The sequence below is a fragment of the Hydra vulgaris genome, chromosome 05 (assembly GCF_038396675.1).
Source record: "Hydra vulgaris chromosome 05, alternate assembly HydraT2T_AEP".
Classification (NCBI taxonomy): Eukaryota; Metazoa; Cnidaria; class Hydrozoa; order Anthoathecata; family Hydridae; genus Hydra; species Hydra vulgaris.
The window spans coordinates 2,623,903-2,645,817 of NC_088924.1; the positions used below are offsets into that span (position 1 = coordinate 2,623,903).

The 21,915-nt window shown below is 27.2% G+C and overlaps 1 protein-coding gene across 1 annotated transcript; it reads right to left on the reverse strand.

Annotated features, from left to right (window-relative positions):
• Positions 1-431: 431 nt before the first annotated feature.
• LOC136080113 (uncharacterized) lies at positions 432-1,802 on the reverse strand. The gene has a single exon (XM_065796722.1). It carries the CDS (start codon positions 1,800-1,802, stop codon positions 432-434), a length of 1,371 nt encoding a protein of 456 aa, XP_065652794.1.
• Between the last annotated feature and the right edge of the window lie 20,113 nt (positions 1,803-21,915).

Below are 21,915 nucleotides of genomic sequence, written 5' to 3' on the forward strand. Positions count from 1 at the left end.
AAAAAATGATAAACATGAATAATTTTAACTTTTAAACAACCCTCTCAAAAGATCAATGTACCCCAAACTATGGGGTACTATGATCTCCGACTTGGGGCACATTGATCTTATATGCGTAATATTATCTAAACGTTTAACACTTCTATAACTAAATCTTGTAAATAATTTAGTCAAAGGGTAATACTGTATAACATATAATACATCTAAATTTTTTAATTATTTTTTAAATTTAGCAGTTAAACCCACTAGTCTAATTTTTAATTAAAAAATGTATAAATCACAGCAGCTATAAGCTACCCGCTTTATATACGTTTAAACTTTACAACAACTTGAAATTTATAAGAACTGAAATATAAAGACTGAAATAAGAATACAACTTTTAAGTTTACAAAACTTGTTAAAAGTACAATATTTTGATTAAGAATATTTCATCATTTGTGAAAGCCAAGTTGTGAAGCAGCTTTTGGTTTACATTGTTTTTTATTCCTAAGCAAGTAATTCTTAGTTTCTTTCTTATCTTTTGTGGAGACATTTTGTTGATTTTTGGTTTGCTTCAAAATTTTCTTTTTTTTTGACAAACGAATTTCATTTCTGACAGGAGTATCAGTCAAGATCCTTGTTTTTAACTGCCTACTTTTAACATTTTTTTTTCTGGCAGATGCTTTTGGGTAAGGTTTTAAAACCTCAGGTGAGATTATAGAAGCAACACTTGTTGACACTTTGTTTAAAATACTTGTTTCAATATTTACTATAGTTATTTCAGACTCTATGTGATTAACATGAGCTGGTATCATTTCAGATTCCATGTTGTTGACAGGAGTGATAGTAACTGTATCTGGAGCAGCTCTATCTGTAACTGATGATGGTAAATACTCGTCATCTTTGAAAATTTCAGAATTGAATGGCTCAATGCCAGCTACTCTAAATCCTGTCTGTATATTAGATGGTGAGAAAGCTTTTGTATACGGTTCTCGAACTATTGAAACAATATCATAAATGGTCATTGGTCTTAGGTTTGAAACCATCCAATTATCACATGCAGAATTGTAAAACCTTTTCAATGGTCCAAAAACAGTTCTATCTAATGGCTGCAATTTATGGCTGCAATGGGGAGGAAAACTTATCATTGTAATTCCGTGTTGAATTGCAAGCTCCAAGCCTTTAACAGAAATATGACTTTCATGACTGTCGAGAAGTAACAAAACTGGAGATTCCTGAGAACAGTTTGAATATTTAACAAAATGTTTAATCCATTCTATGAAAATTTCTGAGTTCATCCAACCAGAAGGATTTGCAAATCCCACACATCCAGGAGGTCCTTCCTTAATCATGTAATCATGAAACTTTACCCTAGGAAAAATAAATAATGGAGGAATGGAATTTTTAATAGCATTAGAGGCACAACATGCAGTTACCAATGTTCCTCGTTCCGCAGATGTGATTCTTCCAACTTGTTTGCTTCCTCTACCAGCTAAAACCTTTACCGGCTTTTGAACGGTTGTTAAACCAGTTTCATCAACATTATATATACAGTTAGGATTATATTTATATCGATTTCTTACCGTTTTAAGATTTTGAAAAAACTCTCTTACAGTGTGTTTGTTAAAAGCTGTTGATCGAGCGAAGCTCGTTGCTTCAGGTGTTCGTAAAGACAACTCTGGTTGTCTTTTCATAAAACCTTGCAACCAATCAATGCCTGCAATTTTATTTTTGATCCATGATGATGGGCATATCTTATTGTTTTTTAAAGCAAATTCATATGCCAATAATCGCGTTGACCTAGTTGAAAGGCCATAGTTCATTTTTGATGCAATTAGTAAATAACTTGATAAACTTTTTTCATCTTCTGCTGTAAAAACTTGTCTATTGTTGTAGTTAGGCTTGAAAGCTTCATTTGGATTAGCCTCTTTTCACGACAATATCTTTTTAAAGTCATTCTATCTATGTTAAACTGACGTGCTACAACATTCAGTTGTGTTCCTTCTAAAACTTTATTAACAGCTACTTTCATTGTTTCACTTAGTATAGCAACTTTATTTGTTTTTTTAATTCTATTTCTAACCATTTTAAGATCTGTAAAAAAATATATCAATAAAAAAATATGTTTTTAATAAATGCTAATATTTAACATAATAATATTATGTTAAATATTTTTTAATTATTATGTTAAATATTATTCTTTTGATATTATAAAATAATAGTATTATTATTACTAGCTTATAACATAAGTAGATTTAAAAAATGAAATGCTAAAAGCTATTGTTTGTTTATATATAGTTTTTTTTTTAATTATAAATACAATTCCATTCGTTTAACTGTATTGCTTATAAACAAAAACATGGGGCACTTCGTCTTCTATGGGGCACTTTGATCCTCCGATCAATGGGCCCCGCATAGTCAAAGATCAATGTACCCCAATAGGTATAGGTAACATATTGATAGCAATATCTACTGTATAAATTGCAGCCAAATAAAAATTATATATTATATTATACACCTAACACTTACAAATTTAAAATAAAATTGTTGTTAACCCATACAGACATCTAAATAAAAATATATTTGAATTATAGTACGATTTAAAAAAATCACTTTTTATGACGAAAAACAATATTTTCTTTATTTTTTTTGACGCTGATAACCTTATGAAAAAATATTACGAATAATCAATTAGGGAAGCATAATGGTTAATTAAATTGCAACCTCACTTCTAGTAAGGCAAAAATGAACGAGTAAAAGCCAAAAGATTATACTGCCCCGGCGATCAATGCGCCCCCATCTCCCCTACTTTGAAAATCTACAAAATAACATTTTGCGCGTGAACCTGAAAAATGACATATTAAGACATTTACGTAATTGTTTTCATTATTTTTATGTTATTATTTTTAACTATTACAATATCATAATTGTTTATTATAATATTATAATATCTGCCCCACCCATAATTTTATTTTAAATGCTAAAAGGTAATAACTGATAATCATTCTGCCTTAATCTTATATTACAGTCACAAGATGCAAATAAGGCGTATGAATTTTTTTTGATGCAGTTTTGTAAATACTATGGTTTGGCATTTCCAATAAAAAAAGAGTTATAAATTCTAACTGACTTTTAAACCCTTCAATGACCAAAGGTTTACTTAAATCATCTAAGAAGAAACAAAAACTTTAGGAAAAATATTTAAAACATAAATCATATAAAAATGAAATAAATTACAATAATTATAAAAACTTGTTTAAAAAACTAAGTAACGCTCTAAAAAAGTTTATTATGCTAAGATGTTAGAAAAAACCCATTAAACACACAAAAAAACCTGGAATGTGATTAAGTTGTTAATTGATAAAAATAAATGTTCGAACAATAATTTGCCACAAAAACTCTTAATTGATGGGAAAATGATCAGTAATAAAGAAATCATAGTTGAAAAGCTCAACAACTATTTCCTTGAAGTTGGCCAAAAGTTAGCAGATAAAATTTCAAAAAACACTACAAATGAAAGAAGTTAATTTAAATATAAATGAGGTGCGTAATGCGTTCAATAGTCTAAAAAATAATAAATCCGTTGGCATTGATCAAGTTAACAATAATACCGAAGATTGCTTTAACTACGTTGAAGCAATCTTTGGTATCATTGAACCATCTCTGTTTCATGATTTTAACCTTTTAATAAAATCCGGTATTGTACCGGAGAAATTAAAAATCACTAAAATATTACCTATTTTTAAAACTGGAGATAGCACAATTATATCAAATTATAGACCTATTTCTGTCTTACCATGCTTCTCAATATTTTTAGAACGTATTATGTATGATAGACTTAATAACTATTTAATCAAAAACAAAATACTGTATAATAAACAATTTGGATTCAAAAAAAAACATTCAACAGATCATGCAGTAATTGAATTAATAAACTATATATCCGATGAGTTCAATAATGATTGTTAAACACTAGAAGTTTTTATTGATTTGTCAAAAGCATTTGACACAGTTAACCATGACATACTTATAAAAAGACTAGAACTCTATGGAGTATTAAACAACAACCTACTCTGGTTTAAAAATGACCTATCAAACAGGAAACAATACATGGTGTATAAAGAAAACGAAACAGGAAACAAAAATAAAATTACTTGTGGAGTTCCCCAGGGATTCATCTTAGGAGCACTATAATTTATACATTAACAATTTATATTTAACTTCCAAAACTTTAAATTTTATTTTGTTTGCTGACGACCCTAATCTTTTTTACTCAAATAAAAATATAAAAGAACTTTTTTTAAATATTTAATGAAGAACTAATAAAAATTAATGAATGGATTACATGTAATAAACTTATTAAAAGTACTGAAAACTAAATTTGTGTAGTTTCATAAACCTAGTAAGAGTGATCACCTCCCTTTAAAATTACCCAATCTCTGTGGAAAGCTGAAAAAAATATATGGTAAACGAAAACTTGCATGCAGAGTTATTTTTGGCGTTAAGAGAACTGCTCATGGAGAGCCTCTCTTAATGGAACTTAATGCACTCAATATTTATAAACTTAGTATATACCAAGTTATGCAGTTCATGTTTAAATCAAAACATTGTTTGTCTCCTAATATATTTCACTCTTACTTTACTAAAATTTCTCATAAATACCCCACAAATTTTTCCTATGATAATTTTGTAGTTCCAAGATTCTATTTAAAACTAACTTCATTTTAAATTCAATATAATGGACCATTTCTATGAATGAATTTTTTTTTTAAATTATTAAAAAGAACATTTTTCAAAAGGTCTCTTTAGAACAATTCGAAATAGGATGTAAACGTTTCTTATTAGGAAAAAACTTCGATTTAAAATATTTCTTTTAAAATTAGATTATAAAATAAAACAAATAAATTGAAATGTCTTTTGTTTTGAAAAAGTCATCACCTACTTTGTTTTGATTTTCTGAGTTTTATTTTTTATTAAAATATGCTATTATTGAAAACTTATGCTATTTTATTTTACTATTATAAATTTTATAATATCTTTGTAGAAATATATTTATATTTTTTATTTTACCTATTTTTATGTTTTAAGTTTTTAAATTGTAATATTAACTGACGGCTTCAATGTAAACGGGGCTCAGCGATAAAACAATATATGTCTTCTTCTTGCTCCGGTCATTTTTATATATGTATACAATTTTTCTCATTTTAAATAGTATTTTTCGGCAAAAAAGAAATTATATATATATATATATTTTTTTTAATTTTAATTATTATTATTCAGTGATCAAATACAAATACAATAATCTATTTATAATTTGATGAAGAGGTGCTACACCAGATCCCTCTATGCTGACGAACATGGAGATTCAGACGCTACAGACAAAGCAGCAATTGTATCTATAAAGTTACTTTCTTATGTTGTTTTTGAAAGCGTTGATAGATTGAGCGTTCACTGCTTCTTGCGAAAGCGAATTCCATGGGGCGACAATTCTATTTGAAAAAAAGTTATACCGCTCCTCGCAGTTTTTTACCATCTGACGTTCTAGTTTATGGTTATGGCTTCTTAGAATATACTTATCTTTACTTTTTAAAATTTTTTGCGGGACGGCAAAACTAATAAGCTCGAGTTTACAAGTGATTTTGAATTGCTCGATAAGATCTGCTCTTTTGCGGCGTTCTTCAAGAGTTGTTAAACCGAGTCGTTGGAGTCGATCTTCATAGGTCATGTGTTTAATAGTCGATAATGTTTTTGTTGGTCAATGTTGGACTTGCACGAGAATGGCAATGTCTGATTTTAAATGCGGTGACCAGGCTTGAACAGCAAACTCAAGATGGGCGCGAATATATATATATATATATATATATATATATATATATATATATATATATAATTATATATATATATATATATATACAGTAGCGTGCAAATGTAACCGGACAAGCGCATAACTTGAGATAGCTTTTTAATGAAAATTTCTTTCAAATTTTCACTGAAATATCAAAAAATTTATTACAAATCTAAAATCAAATGAATTTTTAATAAATTTAAGCAATCTAATCTTAAAAAGTCATTAAATTAAATTATGCGCGTGCAAAAGTATCCGGAAAAAAATAAAAAAATTTGAATTAGGTTTTTTTTTTAATATTTTTAAAATTGAAAATGCTTTATTTTACAGTAAATTGCTTTAGTACTTCGTCGGGAAGCCCTTAGCATTGATTACTGCTTGAGAGTGACAAGGCATAGAGATTTTTCCCCATTCTTGTTTCAGGGTATTCAATAAATCATGTTTACTTGTTGGTTTTCGACCTGGAATTTTTCAATCAATGAGCTTACATAAATATTTAATAGAATTAAGGTCAGGACTTTGCAAAGGCTATTCGATTAATCGAATTTCTTTGGTTTTGAAAAAGTTTTTCACAATGGTTGAAGTGCGCTTTAGGTCATTGTCCTGCTGAAATATCAATCCTCGAGCCCTGAAAAATGTTCCACGCAAAATGTTGTCTTGATAAATGTTGAAATTAAAGAACTTTATAACGCAAAATGTAGTGTTGACACAATCAAACATCTTTTGAGGTCTGCAAATCTATTTGGAAGAAAGAAACTACAAAGAAACTTTTTATTTATATAAAGAATTGAAAAGCACGCTTAAGATTTGCTAATAAACATTTGAATTGGGCAAGAAAACAGTGAGTGAAAGTGCTTTTTAGTAATGAATTTAAGTTGATGTTATTTGGATCTGATAATATTATATAAGTCCGTCGACACAAAGGCCATAAAAACGATCCTAAATACCAGCTACCAACTATAAAGCACAGAGGTCGAAACGTTATGAACTGGGCTAACTTGAATAGAGATTGTATCGGTCCTATCCATTTGATCGACGGCAAAATGGACAAAAATATGCACTTTATATATATTTTTGTATACTTAAGAATGTTATGCTACCACATGTTAAAGACAAAATGCCTCAAGAAAGGATGTTTTAGAATGACAATGACCTAAAGAACACTTCAACCCTTGTGAAAAACTTTTTCAAAACCAAAGAAATTTAATTAATCGAATAGCCTTAGCAAAGTCCTGACTTTAATTCTATTGAATGTTTGATAAATTTCAGGTCGAAAACCAACAAGTAAACATGATTTATTGAATACACTGAAACAAGAATGGGGAAAAATCAAAATTATTCTGATTATGAAGCTGGTGGACTCAATGCCTTGTCACTCTCAAGCAGTTATCAATGCTAAGGGCTTCCCGACGAAGTACTAAAGCAATTTACTGTAAATAAAGCGTTTTCAATTTTAAAATATAAAAAAAAACACCTAATTCAAGTTTTTTTATTTCTGTCCGCATACTTTTGCACGCGCATAATTTAATTTAATGACTTTTTAAGATTAGATTGCTTAGATTTAGTAAAAACTCATTTGCTTTTAGATTTGTAATCAATTTTTTGATATTTCAATGAAAATTTGAAAGAAATTGGAGTTTTCATTAAAAAGTTATCTCAAGGTACGCTCTTGTCCGGTTACTTTTACATGCTACTATATATATATATATATATATATATATATATATATATATATATATATATATATATATATATATATATATATATATATATATACATATATATATACATAATAATATTATGTATATATATATGTGTATATATATATATATATATATATATATATATATATATATATATGTAATATATATATATATATGTAATATATACATATATATATACATAATAATAATATTATGATAATATACATAATTATATATATATACATAATATACATACATATAAATATATATATATATATATACATATATATGTATATATATATATATATATATATATATATAGTATGCGACAGATTTCCGGATGGGGCTCGAGCCCCCAAGCACCAGTGCGTATTACTATACCCAATAAAAGAATAAAGAAAATATTTATAACTCACTTTTAAATGATTTTTTTTTTTCATAGAATGTAGGTGTAAAATTTTATAGAATGTTAAAATATTCGTTTCATTGTACAAATTAAAAAACCTTATTATTAATTTCCTCTATCTTTTTATACGGACCCCTAATGTTTTGAGAAATTATTTTTACTTTACATTTTAAAATGGATTTTAAGGTCAAAGATTGGATTGGTAAAATGTGTGCAATTAAAAAGTGATCTTTTTGACCGATAACGTTGTATAAGATAATAAAAATAATTAATACCTGCGGCAATAGAAATGATCGTTTTTCTCATTTCCATGAAAATCGCCATTGAAGTTCTTATTAGAAAAGTGTACCAATACCTGGATAGTGAACCAGTAGCAGTAACCGCTATTTAGATTGAATTATATGTACTTTTTACCTTCAAGTTTAATGCTAAACTTTCGTGATGCTTCATAGCCAGCTCCAACCTTCTTCTCAGATTTACACAGGGTAATGTACTATTCTACAAACTAATTTACATTATCCCACTGATAATGGATAATCAGAAATAGAAATCCAGCTCTTCTCAAAGGTACCAAGACTCCAGAAAGGTGACATCTAAACTCAAAGTTAGCACCATCATCAACGCAGAATAATCTAGAATAAATTTGTTAACATATCAATCACTGTCCAACTACATGATAAAGGGAACTGTTTTCCAGTAATTTTTGGTGGAATGGGGGTATTTTAAACTATTTTTTGCACTGAAATTCTAATTTCATTCTAATCTCACAATCTATATACTTCAACTGACTGCAAATTATAAACTACAATATATAAAATTTCACAAACAGCTCACGTATTTAAACTCTGGTGTCTTTTTCAAAACTTGAAGAGCATTTTTTTTTCTTTCTAGTATTAAACCTAATGATTGACGGTTTTTAAATTTCTTGGCCCTAATGACAGGTTAGTTACGGCACTGTATATATATATATATATATATATATATATATATATATATATATATATATATATATATATATATATATATATATATATATATATATATATATATATATATATGTACATATATATATATATTATTATTATTATTATTATTGTTATTATTATTATTTTTATTATTATTATTATTGTTGTTATTATTATTATTATTTTATGAACATCAATAAACACGATTTGCTCTCATAACTAAATTTTTTTTTAAAAGAAATTTTCGCTGGATTGCTGTGACCAGTGTCTTCAGCTTAAAAGTTTTTTTTTCTTTTCTTTTTAATTTTTAAAACCGCAGTTCTATTTTATGTCAATGGGATGGTTTCATCTTTTTTTGACGTAAGTGCGCCATAAATGGTGTCCAAAGTTTCATTGACACATATTGTCCCACATCTAAACTGATACCGTTTTGTTGAGGAGCACATTGGAGGTACTGTATTTCAAGTGCCTCACGAACTTTCCTATCAAACTTTTTAGCATCAACTTTTAGAGTTCTGCAACTGTCCCAGTTAATTTGTTGTGTGCAATGTCTCATGTGTGTGGTTAATGCAGATCGTTCTGTTTTATTTCCTATTGTACTGTTTTTGTGTTGTTGCATGCGTGTCTTTTATTTGCATTTTTGTTTCACCTATATACTTTTTGCTAAAATGATATTTAATAAGGTAGACTCCTGGGTGTTTGTTCATTTGTAGTTTGGATTTATTTCTTGATTTTAATATTGCCTCTAGTATCAGGTTTGATTTGAAGTTCGTTTTATATCCTGCCTTCCTAAACACCTTACGTAATTTGGGAGACAATATAGGTACCCATGGCAATGAAATCGTTGGATACGTAATGGTGATGTTTTCAATATTTTTAGTAGTCACTAGTGATTTTTTGTTCTTTCGCTTTATTTCTTTTATGATTTTTATGAGATTGGACAGTTTGTAGATTATTTATTATATTTATATTATATATATATATATATATATATATATATATATATATATATATATATATATATATATATATATATATATATATATGCATATATATATATAAGGGTGGAGCGATTTTGAAATTTGATTTGCCTGAGCAGCAAATCAATATTTACTCTTTTTTTTTTTTAGTTTAGATGAGTTCTTGAGGTTCCTCTTTCGATTCTAAATTTTTGATGGGTCCTAATATTGTTTAAATTTTTTTTTTCTAAACTATATTAACTTGATACTTAAAAGAAGCAAAATAATATGCTTATTTTGAAAATAATATTTGTTTTTATTAAAAAACTAAAATTAAAAAAGTAGAGTTGTTTTTTTCATTAAAAACCCTCGTCCTCAACAAAACAGGGGTTTTAAGGTATATTTTTGGAAGTATTTTTTTCACTAAAAAATTTTTTTAATAAAATTATTATTTATGAAACAAGCATTTTTTTCTGCTTTTTTTGAGTCCAAGGTTGTATGGTTTAGAAAAAAAAAAAATTCAAAAATATTAGGACCTGTCAAGAATTTAAATTCCAAAGAGGACCCTCAAGATCTCATCAAAATCAAAAAATATTTTTTTACTTTTATCTTATAATTAATAGAAATTGTTTCGTGTCTCAGTAATATTAATTTTTAAACTCTTCTTTTTTTGCTATGAAAATCGCTCCACCCTAATATATATATATATATATATATATATATATATATATATATATATATATATATATATATATATATATATATATATATATATATATATATATTGCATAGAGTATAAATAGTATTCTATTAGTAAATAGATTAAATATTTATCAGTACATAGAGTCAGTAAAAATCTATCAGTAAATAGAGTAAATAGATAGTATTGTATCACGTGACGTTGAAAATCTGGTTGAGTAAATAGAAATTGTCTTTCTAGAAAAAGCTAACTCACATTTTACGCGTTTTGAGGAAATTGAATTTATAAAAAAAAAAGGAAATTGAATTATAAAAGTAAAAGACACACCACTTTTCGGAATGTCAATAACTTTGTCATTGTAAACAAAGATGATGAACAAACTTTTTTTTTCATATTGACATAGGTTTAAAGCTTTTTCTATAAAGATTCTGAATGTTAAAAAAACTCATTTTTGGAAAAAAACATTTGGTCCTTTTAGATTCTCTATATATTTTCTTTACTCCTACTTGACGCTCTTCATATGTGGTTTGTTTGATTTTTTTGCTTCATGTCAATAGTAAAGTATGTTTTAAATGTTTTTTAATTTCAAAGAAAACAAAGCACAGACCTAAAAAGCTAAAATAGTCACCAAATTCTAAAATGTAAAAAAGTGTTAAATTATAAGCAAATATCTTCAAAATAAAAACTTTTAACAAACTTGTTAAAATCTCAAATTCCTTTGTAGTTTCTTAATTATTTTTTATTTTTTAATTGTATCTAAGCACCGGCAAATAGTGTTTTCATTAAATGAATAGCGAGTTGTACTCTCTATTCGTTTAATGAAAACACTATTTGCCGGTGCTTAGATACAATTAATTTTTTTTTTTGATACAATTAGATACAATTAAAGTTACAATCATACAAGATACAATTAAAAAGTTTTAAAAAGTTTTTTGTTAAACTTCTTTTCGATTCCTTTAAATTTGAAGTTAAACGAACTTCACCGGAGCTTACTTGCATCTATTTTAAAAACACTTTAGTGTTTTAAGTTAAGAAATTATTAAAACTTGTTGATAATTCAAATAATTTTCTTTTTTTAAGTAATAGTGTTCAATGATTCATAGACTAAAATTAGAAGTAAACTTTCTAAAAACTTTAAAAAAAAAATTCGTATTCTAGGAGTCAAAAAAACTTCTTTTTGCGTCGAGGTTACGGTAAGAGTTAGGGTTATAATATATAGGGTTATTTATTCGTTAGGGTTATAAAATATAGGTGGCTGCCAAGATTCTGTGTTTGACACAGAATCTTGGCAGCCATTGCAACCGAGGTAATGGCGAGAAAGAGTCACAGCACTTTTTTGATAAGAAAATGTGAATGAAAGTGTATGCAAATATCTAACTTATGCAAAAGTGTATGCAAATATCTAACTTATGCAAATATCTAACTTCATATAATGTAATGTTAAAACATACTAAAACATAATTCAAGTTTTGCAGTTTTACTTTTACTTGAAAACGGCATTGCGGCAACATCTCTTTAATTTTGATCTATAGCATTTATTTCCGTTTTATAAAGTCCTTTGCTGATTAGATAATTTTTAAATTTTCGTCGTACAATAGGCCTGCGTGGCCGAGTGGTTAGCTAGCAGAGTTTCTGTAGCAAAAAGCCGTTGTTTGAATCCTGAGCCGGGTTTCTTTTTTTTTAATTTTTTGATTTTTCTTAAATACCAAATAAAACACTTTTATAGTTTTACATATATTATATACATAACATCTGTAGTATAATATCTATATAAATCTATTATACACTATAAAAAACGAAGAGAAGAGAGTTTTTAAAAAAGCTTCTTATATTTCTAAAAACATCAAAATCATCCGCTTGAAAAGAACCGGTTCTCTAAATAAGCGCAGCTTTTTTGCATACGACCTAATATAACATTATGTAACAATAAGCAAATATGTTGTATGCCAATATAAAAATCCACTTATATAACGTTTTATACAGGATATAAAAAAACTTTTGAAGATTTTGAAGAACAGGTCAAGCAAGACTTCATAAAATCTATTTTGCTTAAATTGTTTTGTTTTGAATTTTAGTATTTATGTTATTATATTTAAAAATAATTGATGACATACGAAAAAATACGAAACATAAATTTTTATTTTAACAATCATAAGTTTTTTTGCAATAAATAATTTTCGAAGTCGAAGAAATGCACCTAGGAGTAATACAAACCGTTTCATAAATCTAAGTAAATTAGGAATAAGTATAGAAATGAATGGTTTGACCTGTATTTTATGGGTCTGGACTGCTATATAAATAAATAAAAAGTATAGAAAAGGTCGGTGTGGAATATTTTTACAGGTCCGTTCAGTTAATAAAAAATAGTTTATTTTTTTACAAAAAGTCTTTTTTATATTTTTCTAATAATAAATGTTTAAAGTTGTTAAACTAATAAAACCCTGTTATGGTTTTACTTATTGGTTTTTTACGTTAGCGATAAAATTATTTATTTACTGATTATTTAGCTGCTCCAAGATGACTAAACAGAGCACTGCGGAAGTGACATAGCATTCAACATGGAGGCTAACGCTCCCCTTTTTACTTGTATTGCTTATATAGAGCAGACATTGAGCAGAACGCTTATATTGCGACAGCTGTAAAGTGTAAACATTGCTGTTAGTAAATATGGAGAAATATACAGTTGAATAACGCGTCTTCATTAGCAAAAATTTTTTTAAGTTTTGTGATAATTATGCAGAAGTTGGAAGAAAAAATTTCGTACAAATTTTGGAAGGTAAAACTATCCAACGAACTCTACCATTTGAAATATTGTGAATAAATTTGAGGAAACTGGTTCGATACTAGATCAAAAAAAATAAAATTTACAGTCTTAGTGGTTGTTCCTTAGAAAAAATTGCTGCTATCAGTGAAAATGTTAATGAAGATCCAATTCGTCATCGTTCAATATTTTGCAAAAGGATCTTCATCTAAAAGTTTTCAAAATACAGTTAACACAACAATTATTGCCAACTGATTATGGATTACGTCATTTGTTAGTTGGGCTCTAGCAGCAAAAGAAGAAAATTATGATCTTTAAAGATGAAGCTCATTTTGAAATTTGTTAATTCTCTTGTAAAGAAGATTAATGAGTAATACTTGAAAAATAACTCTATCCACAAAAAGTAATTGTTTAGTGTAATTTTTGGTTAGGAGGATTGATTGGTCCATATTTCTTTGAAAATAAAACATGACACGCTGTACCTATGAATGGTGCTCGTTATCGAACAATGGTTAGTAACCTTTTGTTTGACAAATTGGAGCATTTTGATGTGCAGAATATGTAATTTCAACAGGGCGGTGCATCATGTCATACAACAACAGAAACAATGAACCTTTTGAAAAAGAAATTTGGTGATCAAATAATTTCTATAAAAAAAACTGTTGTTTGGCCACCAAGGTCATGTGATCTAACACCATTACATTACTTTTTATGTGATTTTTTGAAAAGCAAAGTTTACGCTAATAATTGTTAAACCATTCAACATCTGAAATAAAACATAATCGAGCAAAACATAATTGAGGAAATTACTCAAATTGAACCACAATTGTATCATCATATGTTGGAAACTTTTACTAAAATATTGGAGACCTGCTGGGCTGCAAGAGGTGGTCACTTATCTGACATTCTTTTTCATTATTAACTGCCATGTGTCTACTTTAATAATCGATGAAAATATCTCGCATGAATAAATCTATGGCGCGTGTTTCGGTGTTTAAATAATGAAATTAATTTTTTCATAAAGAAAAATATGTTAGATATTTTTCGTTCCATTTTTGTTTGAAAAATAATGCATAGAAACATTTAGTTTTGAATTTATTTGAAGATGTCATTTTTGTGTAGTATGAGCATGCTCAAATTAACCAGTGTTTTTCATTAAAATTACCTGTTTAAAGTCCTAAAATAGCAGTGGTTTTAACTGCTTTATGAATAAAAACAAAACATAGTAATAAATTTTAATATTTTTATTTATTAATTATATAATTATATAATTACTACAATTATTATAATAGTTATATTATAATAATATAGTAATGATACAATAATTATATAATTAATACATTAACTCTTAGTTCAATACTGTGTTTACAAGTTATAATAACAAAATGGATAAATTTAAAGATTCCGAAATCTCAATGCAGTTAGTGAAGCATATTTTTGAAGAGATGTATCTGAAACAGCAAAAGGATATTTTGAAATTGACAAGTGGTAACTTGAAAATTACTAATGAACGAATCGACGGGTTACTAAAGGATATTTAATAAGATCGGCAAAGAAGAAATAACTTAAGATTCGAGGGAATTACTGAAAACGAGTCGGAAAGTTGGGATGATTTGGAAATAAAAATTGAAAATATTTTTGAAAATAATCTAAATGTAAATGGAGTGAAAATAGAAAGAGCTCATCGGACAGGTAAGCCTAATACCAACAAACCAAGAACAATTTTGATCAAGTTATTCGATTATAAAGATAAAATAAAAATTCTGAAAAATGCAAATAAACTTAAAGGTTCGGGAATATTTGTAAACGAGGATTTCTCTGTCGAAACATCTTATTATTATCTTATGCGAAAAAAATTATTCGAAGAAAAAAAGTTACAAAGAAATAAAGGTAAGTATTGTATTGTTATATATGATAAATTATTTGTAAAGGATTTTAAAAAATCAAATATTTGAATTATTTTATTTTATTTGTTATTAAAATTACTTATTAAAATGGCTGACAAAACTGACAGATCCGATTTTGAGTTTAAAACGTTTGAAGTTAATAATTCAACACTTTTATATCAAAGTTCAGATCCTCATATTAATTTTTATAATAACGATGAAGTAATTAAACATATTAGCCCACTATATTATAACTCAAACTAAAAAAATATCACGGAAGGAATGGACTCTTGTTTAATTCTCCATATTAATGTTAGTAGTATTCAAAAAATTTTGAATCTTCAAAGTTTTTATATAAAATCAAAATTAATTTTAACACTATAGTGTTTGAGGCTTTAGTGTTTAGAGGCTTTCAAAAACTAATTACTATTCAGATCAAATAATAAAAAGTTCACAAAACACATGGTTCACAAAACGCATGGTTCACAAAACACATGGCGCATTATTAAGGAAGTAATTGGCAAGAAAAATTTAGACAGAAATGCTCTGCCAAAATATCTCAAATTCAATAAAAAATTAGTTGTTGATAAATCTATGGTAGCAGACCATAGATTTATCAACAACTAATAACTTTTTTGTTAATGTTGGTAAAAGTTTAGCCGCTAAAATCGAACCATATTAAATAAGCTTTAAATCATACTTGACATCAAATAATGCTATTATGCCTAATCATGAACTTACGAAGGAAGAATTATTAAATTCAGTATTCATGTTAAAACCTAATAAAAGTTCAGGTTTGGATGGTGTCAGCAGTAATGTCATTATTAATTTATTAAAATATATAACAATACCAAATATATAACAATACCAAATATATAACAATACCACTTTTATATATTTTTAATTTATCTTTAAAGGGCAACTACCCTCAAATTTTTTCAAAAATTGAATTTTTTTCTTCTAGTAATTGTTGACCAAAGTTTTATGTAGATTTTGAATCTAAAAAAAGAATTATAAATTTCTTTATAAGTTTTTGCTTAATTTATGTTTTTTTGAACCCTAGTAAAAAAATATTTTCATAGCAACGCGTTGCTAGGGGGTGAATATTTTGTTGGTGAACTTATTCTGGAGTACTGTTTCAAATAAAAAATGAAATTTTTAAAAATTATAAATAATTTTTTAATTTTTCTAAATGAACATCGAATTCCATTATTCTTAGTTTTTTCTATTTTTATTTTTTTTGTTTGATTGTCTCTTATTTTTATCATTAAAATAATTTGTCAGTATTTTAAATGACTATCGTTAAAATTATATTGATACTATTTACTTTCTTTCTTTAAATGTAAATATTTATGAAAGTTTTTATCTTTTTATTATATTGGAACTGTACATAGTATTTTTAACAATCTTATTCTATTTTAAACTTGTAAAGCCCACATAGGGGCTCTATGAAAAGATTGTGGTGACTTTAGTCATCCATATCTTCTTTGAGCCCCTGCCTGTTTTTTATAAATCAACTTTTTTTGTATGTAAATGTTTCTTTGTAACTATATTTTCTTATTATATAAACAGCAAATATATATTCAAAAAAAAAAAAAAAAAAAAAAAAAAATATATGTTTTGATTTATATCTTCTTTGCTAAATTATATTCTGTTCCTTATTATACTCAAACATAGGCCATTTACAATTGCGATTTTATCAAGTTATCAAAGTTAATTTATCTAACAGCAGAAACAAAAAAATATGATAAAATCCTTTAGATTTTTTGGATGATTTGGATATTATTAGGAACACAAAAATGAATGATAGAGTAAAGCAGAGAACAAAGTACCACAAAAAAAGAAGAGTATTTAATGTGCAGAAAGATAAAAATGCATGTAATGTAAGTGGATGTGAGTTAAATGGCAGTAATATTTTAGGCGCATTTGCTAAGAAAAATAAATTCATTACAAATGAATCAAGTAAAAACATTAAAAAAATTAGTGGTTACAGTATTATAGATACTGAAATTTTATATAAAGTTCTTTCATTGTTAATTTGTCCTCAATGTGAAAACTGTGCACTGTACCTAGGTTATTACCATGAAAAAAAGAAAGGACTAGCATCGTTGCTATATTTGAAGTGTACTACACTACCTTGTGATTATAAATATGAATTTTATACATCAGATAATTGTGTTAAAGAGTTTGATATTAAAACAGGACAATATATGCAATGAGAGTATTAGGACATGGTCATACTGGAATTGAAAAATTTACTCAGCTTCTAAATATACCTTAACCCATGACACCCAAAAATTATACAAAAATAGCAACAAAAACTGGACCAGGAATTCCTGTTGATATTATTCACAAAATCAAGCCAATATATGCTGATTTAATATATGCTGATTTAAGTAAAGATTCTGAATTAGTAAAGTGTCTGCATGGCAAAAACCAGAATTGTAATGAGAGTTTTAATAATTGAATATGGGAAAAATTAAAGTAATTATATTGGTTTAGCCAGTTTAGAGTTCGGAGTGAACGATGCTGTTGCAAATTATAACATTGGTATGAAGTCTGTTATTTTAATTCATGAAAAACTAAATATGAAACCAGGAAACTTTACTTTAGCTGGTTGCAGACTAATAAACAAAAAACGAATAAATCTATCATCATTTAAATCGAGTGAAAGTTTTAAGATTAAACGAAAGTTGTTACGACGTCAAATATTGTCAAAGAATGATCACCAAAAGTCAATAGAAAAGGCCAAGAAATATTATGAATCTGGTAGTTTTAAAAATATTCTTTTAAAAAGTAATTTTTTTAAAGAAATATTTATGAAATGAACAATAATTTATGATTTTATTTTTTTTTTTGCGTTTTCTGAGAATTTGCTTTTTAAACACGCCGGTAAAAAAATCTTGAAAAGTATACATGCAATCATTACAGTGGCGTAACTAGGGGGAGCACAGCCCCGCAAGGCGGTGGGGCCCCGGAGCTTAGAGGGCCCCGCGAAGATTTTTCACGTATTCTTAAATGAAAAACAGATAATTTTTCAACAATAGTAACTCTATCATAAAATTTAATTTCAATAGAAATTCTATTATAGAATTTAATTTCAATAGAAATTCTATTATAGAATTTAATTTCAATAAAAATTCTATTATAGAATTTAATTTCAATAGAAATCCCATAATAGATTTAGTTTCAATAAAAGTTTTATCGGAGAATTCAATTTCAATAGAAATTCTATTTCAGAATTTAACTTCGATAGCAAATCCATTATAGAATTTCTATTGAATGTTAGTAAACATTAGCGAATAGTAACGTTGTCTATTATAGAAATACCGCTGATATGATTTAGTACTTTAGTATTTGTCGATAAAGTCAGGTGATTTATAGTGGAAAATTAAGTATAAGTTATTAAATATAATTATATTCAGAAGGTAAGTGCTTTTCTATTTATATGCATTCATGCAAAGCAGTAAAAAAGTCATATAATTAAAATTTTCATTACAATAAGTTGAGTTATCAAAATGTTTAGCTAATAGGTAATAAATTAGTTATATTTAAAATATTGGTAATATTTTTTAACTGCTTGTTAAAAAAATCTTGCAATTTTATTCTAGCGATTTAAAATATCCTATATAAATTAATTACTGAGATCTTGAATTTTTAAATAAAAAATGTATATAAACGCAATACAGGTAGAACCATGTTTTTGTGTTGAGTGTTGAGAGGTTTTGCTATAGTACGAGGATATTACGAATTAACAAAGAAACACAAATTATGTGTACATATTTGATATAAAATTATAAGGGCGGACTCAAGATACGAACTAAAGAATAAATACAATTTAAGTTTATTATTTATTCAAAAATATTTAGCCACATATATTTATTCTATAGGGTTAATACATATAATTGTTCTAATAAAACATTTTTCTTACAATAGCATGGACTCAAAAAGAACTTATATGAGTGGAGCCAGAAAAAGGAAATTAAAAAAGGAGGCTAATGATAGATTACGTAAAAACAATAAAAAGATATCCTTATTTTTTTCATCAGTAGAACAGAAACCTAGTGAAGAAGTTGCAGATAAAAATACCAATGTCGTTACTAGTACTTCTCAAGCAACCCAACAAGAAGAAATGTTATCTGTTAACTTAGAACACAAGGAAATTTCGAAAGATCATAATAAATCTCGTTATAAAAGTAATGCATATATTTTCGCAAATCCTAACAATCTCACCACTGCAATGCAAGTTGAAGAAACAGATCCAGAACCGAATATATTTCAGGAATTAAATACATTAACAACAGATATGGGATATTTTAGAGGAAAATTTCTAGATGATAGCACAAAAAAATTTATTATTTTCTCTGAAAGATACAAACCAAAAGGACCATTTAAAAAGATCCTTCACAAAATTTTAGACATTTTTCCACAAATTATTATTATTGTGCATATAAATTTGGTCGAACACAGCGATTTTGGCTCTGTTATTCCAAAATTCTGGACTCAGCATATTGTGAACCATGTTGGTTATTTTCAAATGATAAAAATAACCAATGGCCTACGGGAGTTCGAGACGGGAAAGGGCTAAGTAAAAAAATAAAAAGTCATGCTTATAGCCTAAAACATATTGAAGCATGTCAAGTATACGATCATTGGAAACAAAAAAGGACACTTAATGAGGATACAGAGACAATAATTCGTCATAAAGCTTCATTTTGGAAGATGGTATTGGAAAGGTTATTTAACATCACTTTAATGTTAACAAAAAACTCACTTGCATTTAGAGGTCATAGTGAAGTGTTGGCAGATGAAATTTACAAGGGTAATTTTTTGTCTCATGTTTATTTGCTGTCAAAGTACGACGATACAATGAAACAAGTACTCAATAAGCCTAAAGGCACTATAAAATATCTTAGTCCAGGAATCCAAAATGAAGTGATTCAATGTTTAAGCCAATATTTAGAAAAAACATTATTATTTGAAATAAATGAATCTGCCTTTTTTTCTATTATAGTTGACACAACTCAAGATGTATCTAGAAAAGAACAATTAAGTTTAATTTTTCGATACGTTCACATAATGCGCAAACAGGACACTCAACCCTGTCAATTAGAGATTAAAGAAACATTTTTGGGTTTTTATGAAATAAAGGATCATTCGGCAGTAGGTTTAACCAATCAATTGTTATTATTGCTTGAAAATAAAGGAATAGATTTAAAAAAGTCCGGTGGTCAAGGATATGACGGAGCTAATGTGATGAGCGGCATTTATAACGGAGTTCAGAAAAAAATAAATAATATTCAGCCATCTGCACAACATGTTCATTGTGCGAGTCACAATTTAAACCTGGTTATAAATGACGCTGTTTCTGGTTGTAGAGAAGTAAACAATTTTTTTATAATTTTACAAGAAATTTACTCCTTTGTTGGCAACAGTATTAAAAGATGGGATTTGCTATCAAATTTTAGCGGGGAGTTGGAAGTAACATTAAAAAAATTAAACCCAACAAGATGGTCTTCAAGAACTAATTCTTTATTAGCTATAAAGTTACGTTTTTTAGATGTAGTTAAAATTTTAACTGAAATTTCTTTAAAATATTCGAAAAGAGTAGAACAAACTGAAGCTCTAAAATTAAGGGACAAAATATTAAACTTTGAATTTGTTTTTATTTGCGTCATTATGTATCACATACCCAGCAAGCACACAACGTTGAAACAACGTTGAAATAACGTTGATCGACGTTGATCAACGTTATTTCAACGTTGTTTCAACGTTGTGTGCTTGCTGGGTATTAACAAATGTAAATTATGCTTCAAAAAACTTACATAGATCTATACGAAGCGACCACGTTATTTGGTAGACTGAAATTCAAGTTAAAAGATTTATGATCAAATTACGATTTATTTAAATTAGAGGCTGTTACTATTTGCAGTAAGTGGAAAATAAGACCAATATTTAAGGTTAAGAGGCAATCCAAATATGCAAGACATTTTGATGATTTAAGTGGAAGTGATTTAAACGAATGCGCTGAAAAAAGATTTCAAATTAATGTTTTTTATAGAACCATAGATATTGTTAACGTGCAAATAAGTGATAGATTTACTGGAATGGAAAAACTTTCAAATCTTTTTAATTTTTTCCAACCTCAAAATTTAATAAAATTGTCTGAAGATGATCTAATTAACTCAGCTAAATTATTGCAACGTAGTTACCAAGACGATTTGACAAAACATTTTCCAACCCAATTAATTAATGCAATCACTTTTATTAAAAACGACATCACAGAAGCAACTACATTAAAAGATTTAGCTGACATACTGCTCATCAAATACAGTTTTATGGAGTGCGATTTTTCAGATGTAAACACAGCAATATTGCTATTGATGACAATACCTGTGACAGTTGCAAGTGCTGAAAGATCTTTCAGCAAATTAAAGATTATCAAATCATATTTAAGAAATAGCATGTCTCAGGAGCGTCTCAAACATTGTGCAATTTTGGCAATAGAGAACGAAAAAGCACAAACATTAGAATTAGATAAAGTAATTGCGGAATTTGCGAATAAGAAGGCAAGAAAAGTTTATATTTAAAGTTGTTCAACAAATACAAAGTTTCTTAGAATATTCTTTAATTTTTTTTTCTATTCTTGATAGCATTCTAAGAATTACTGTCTTAAGATAGTATAGTTATTATGAAAATAAAAATTCTCCC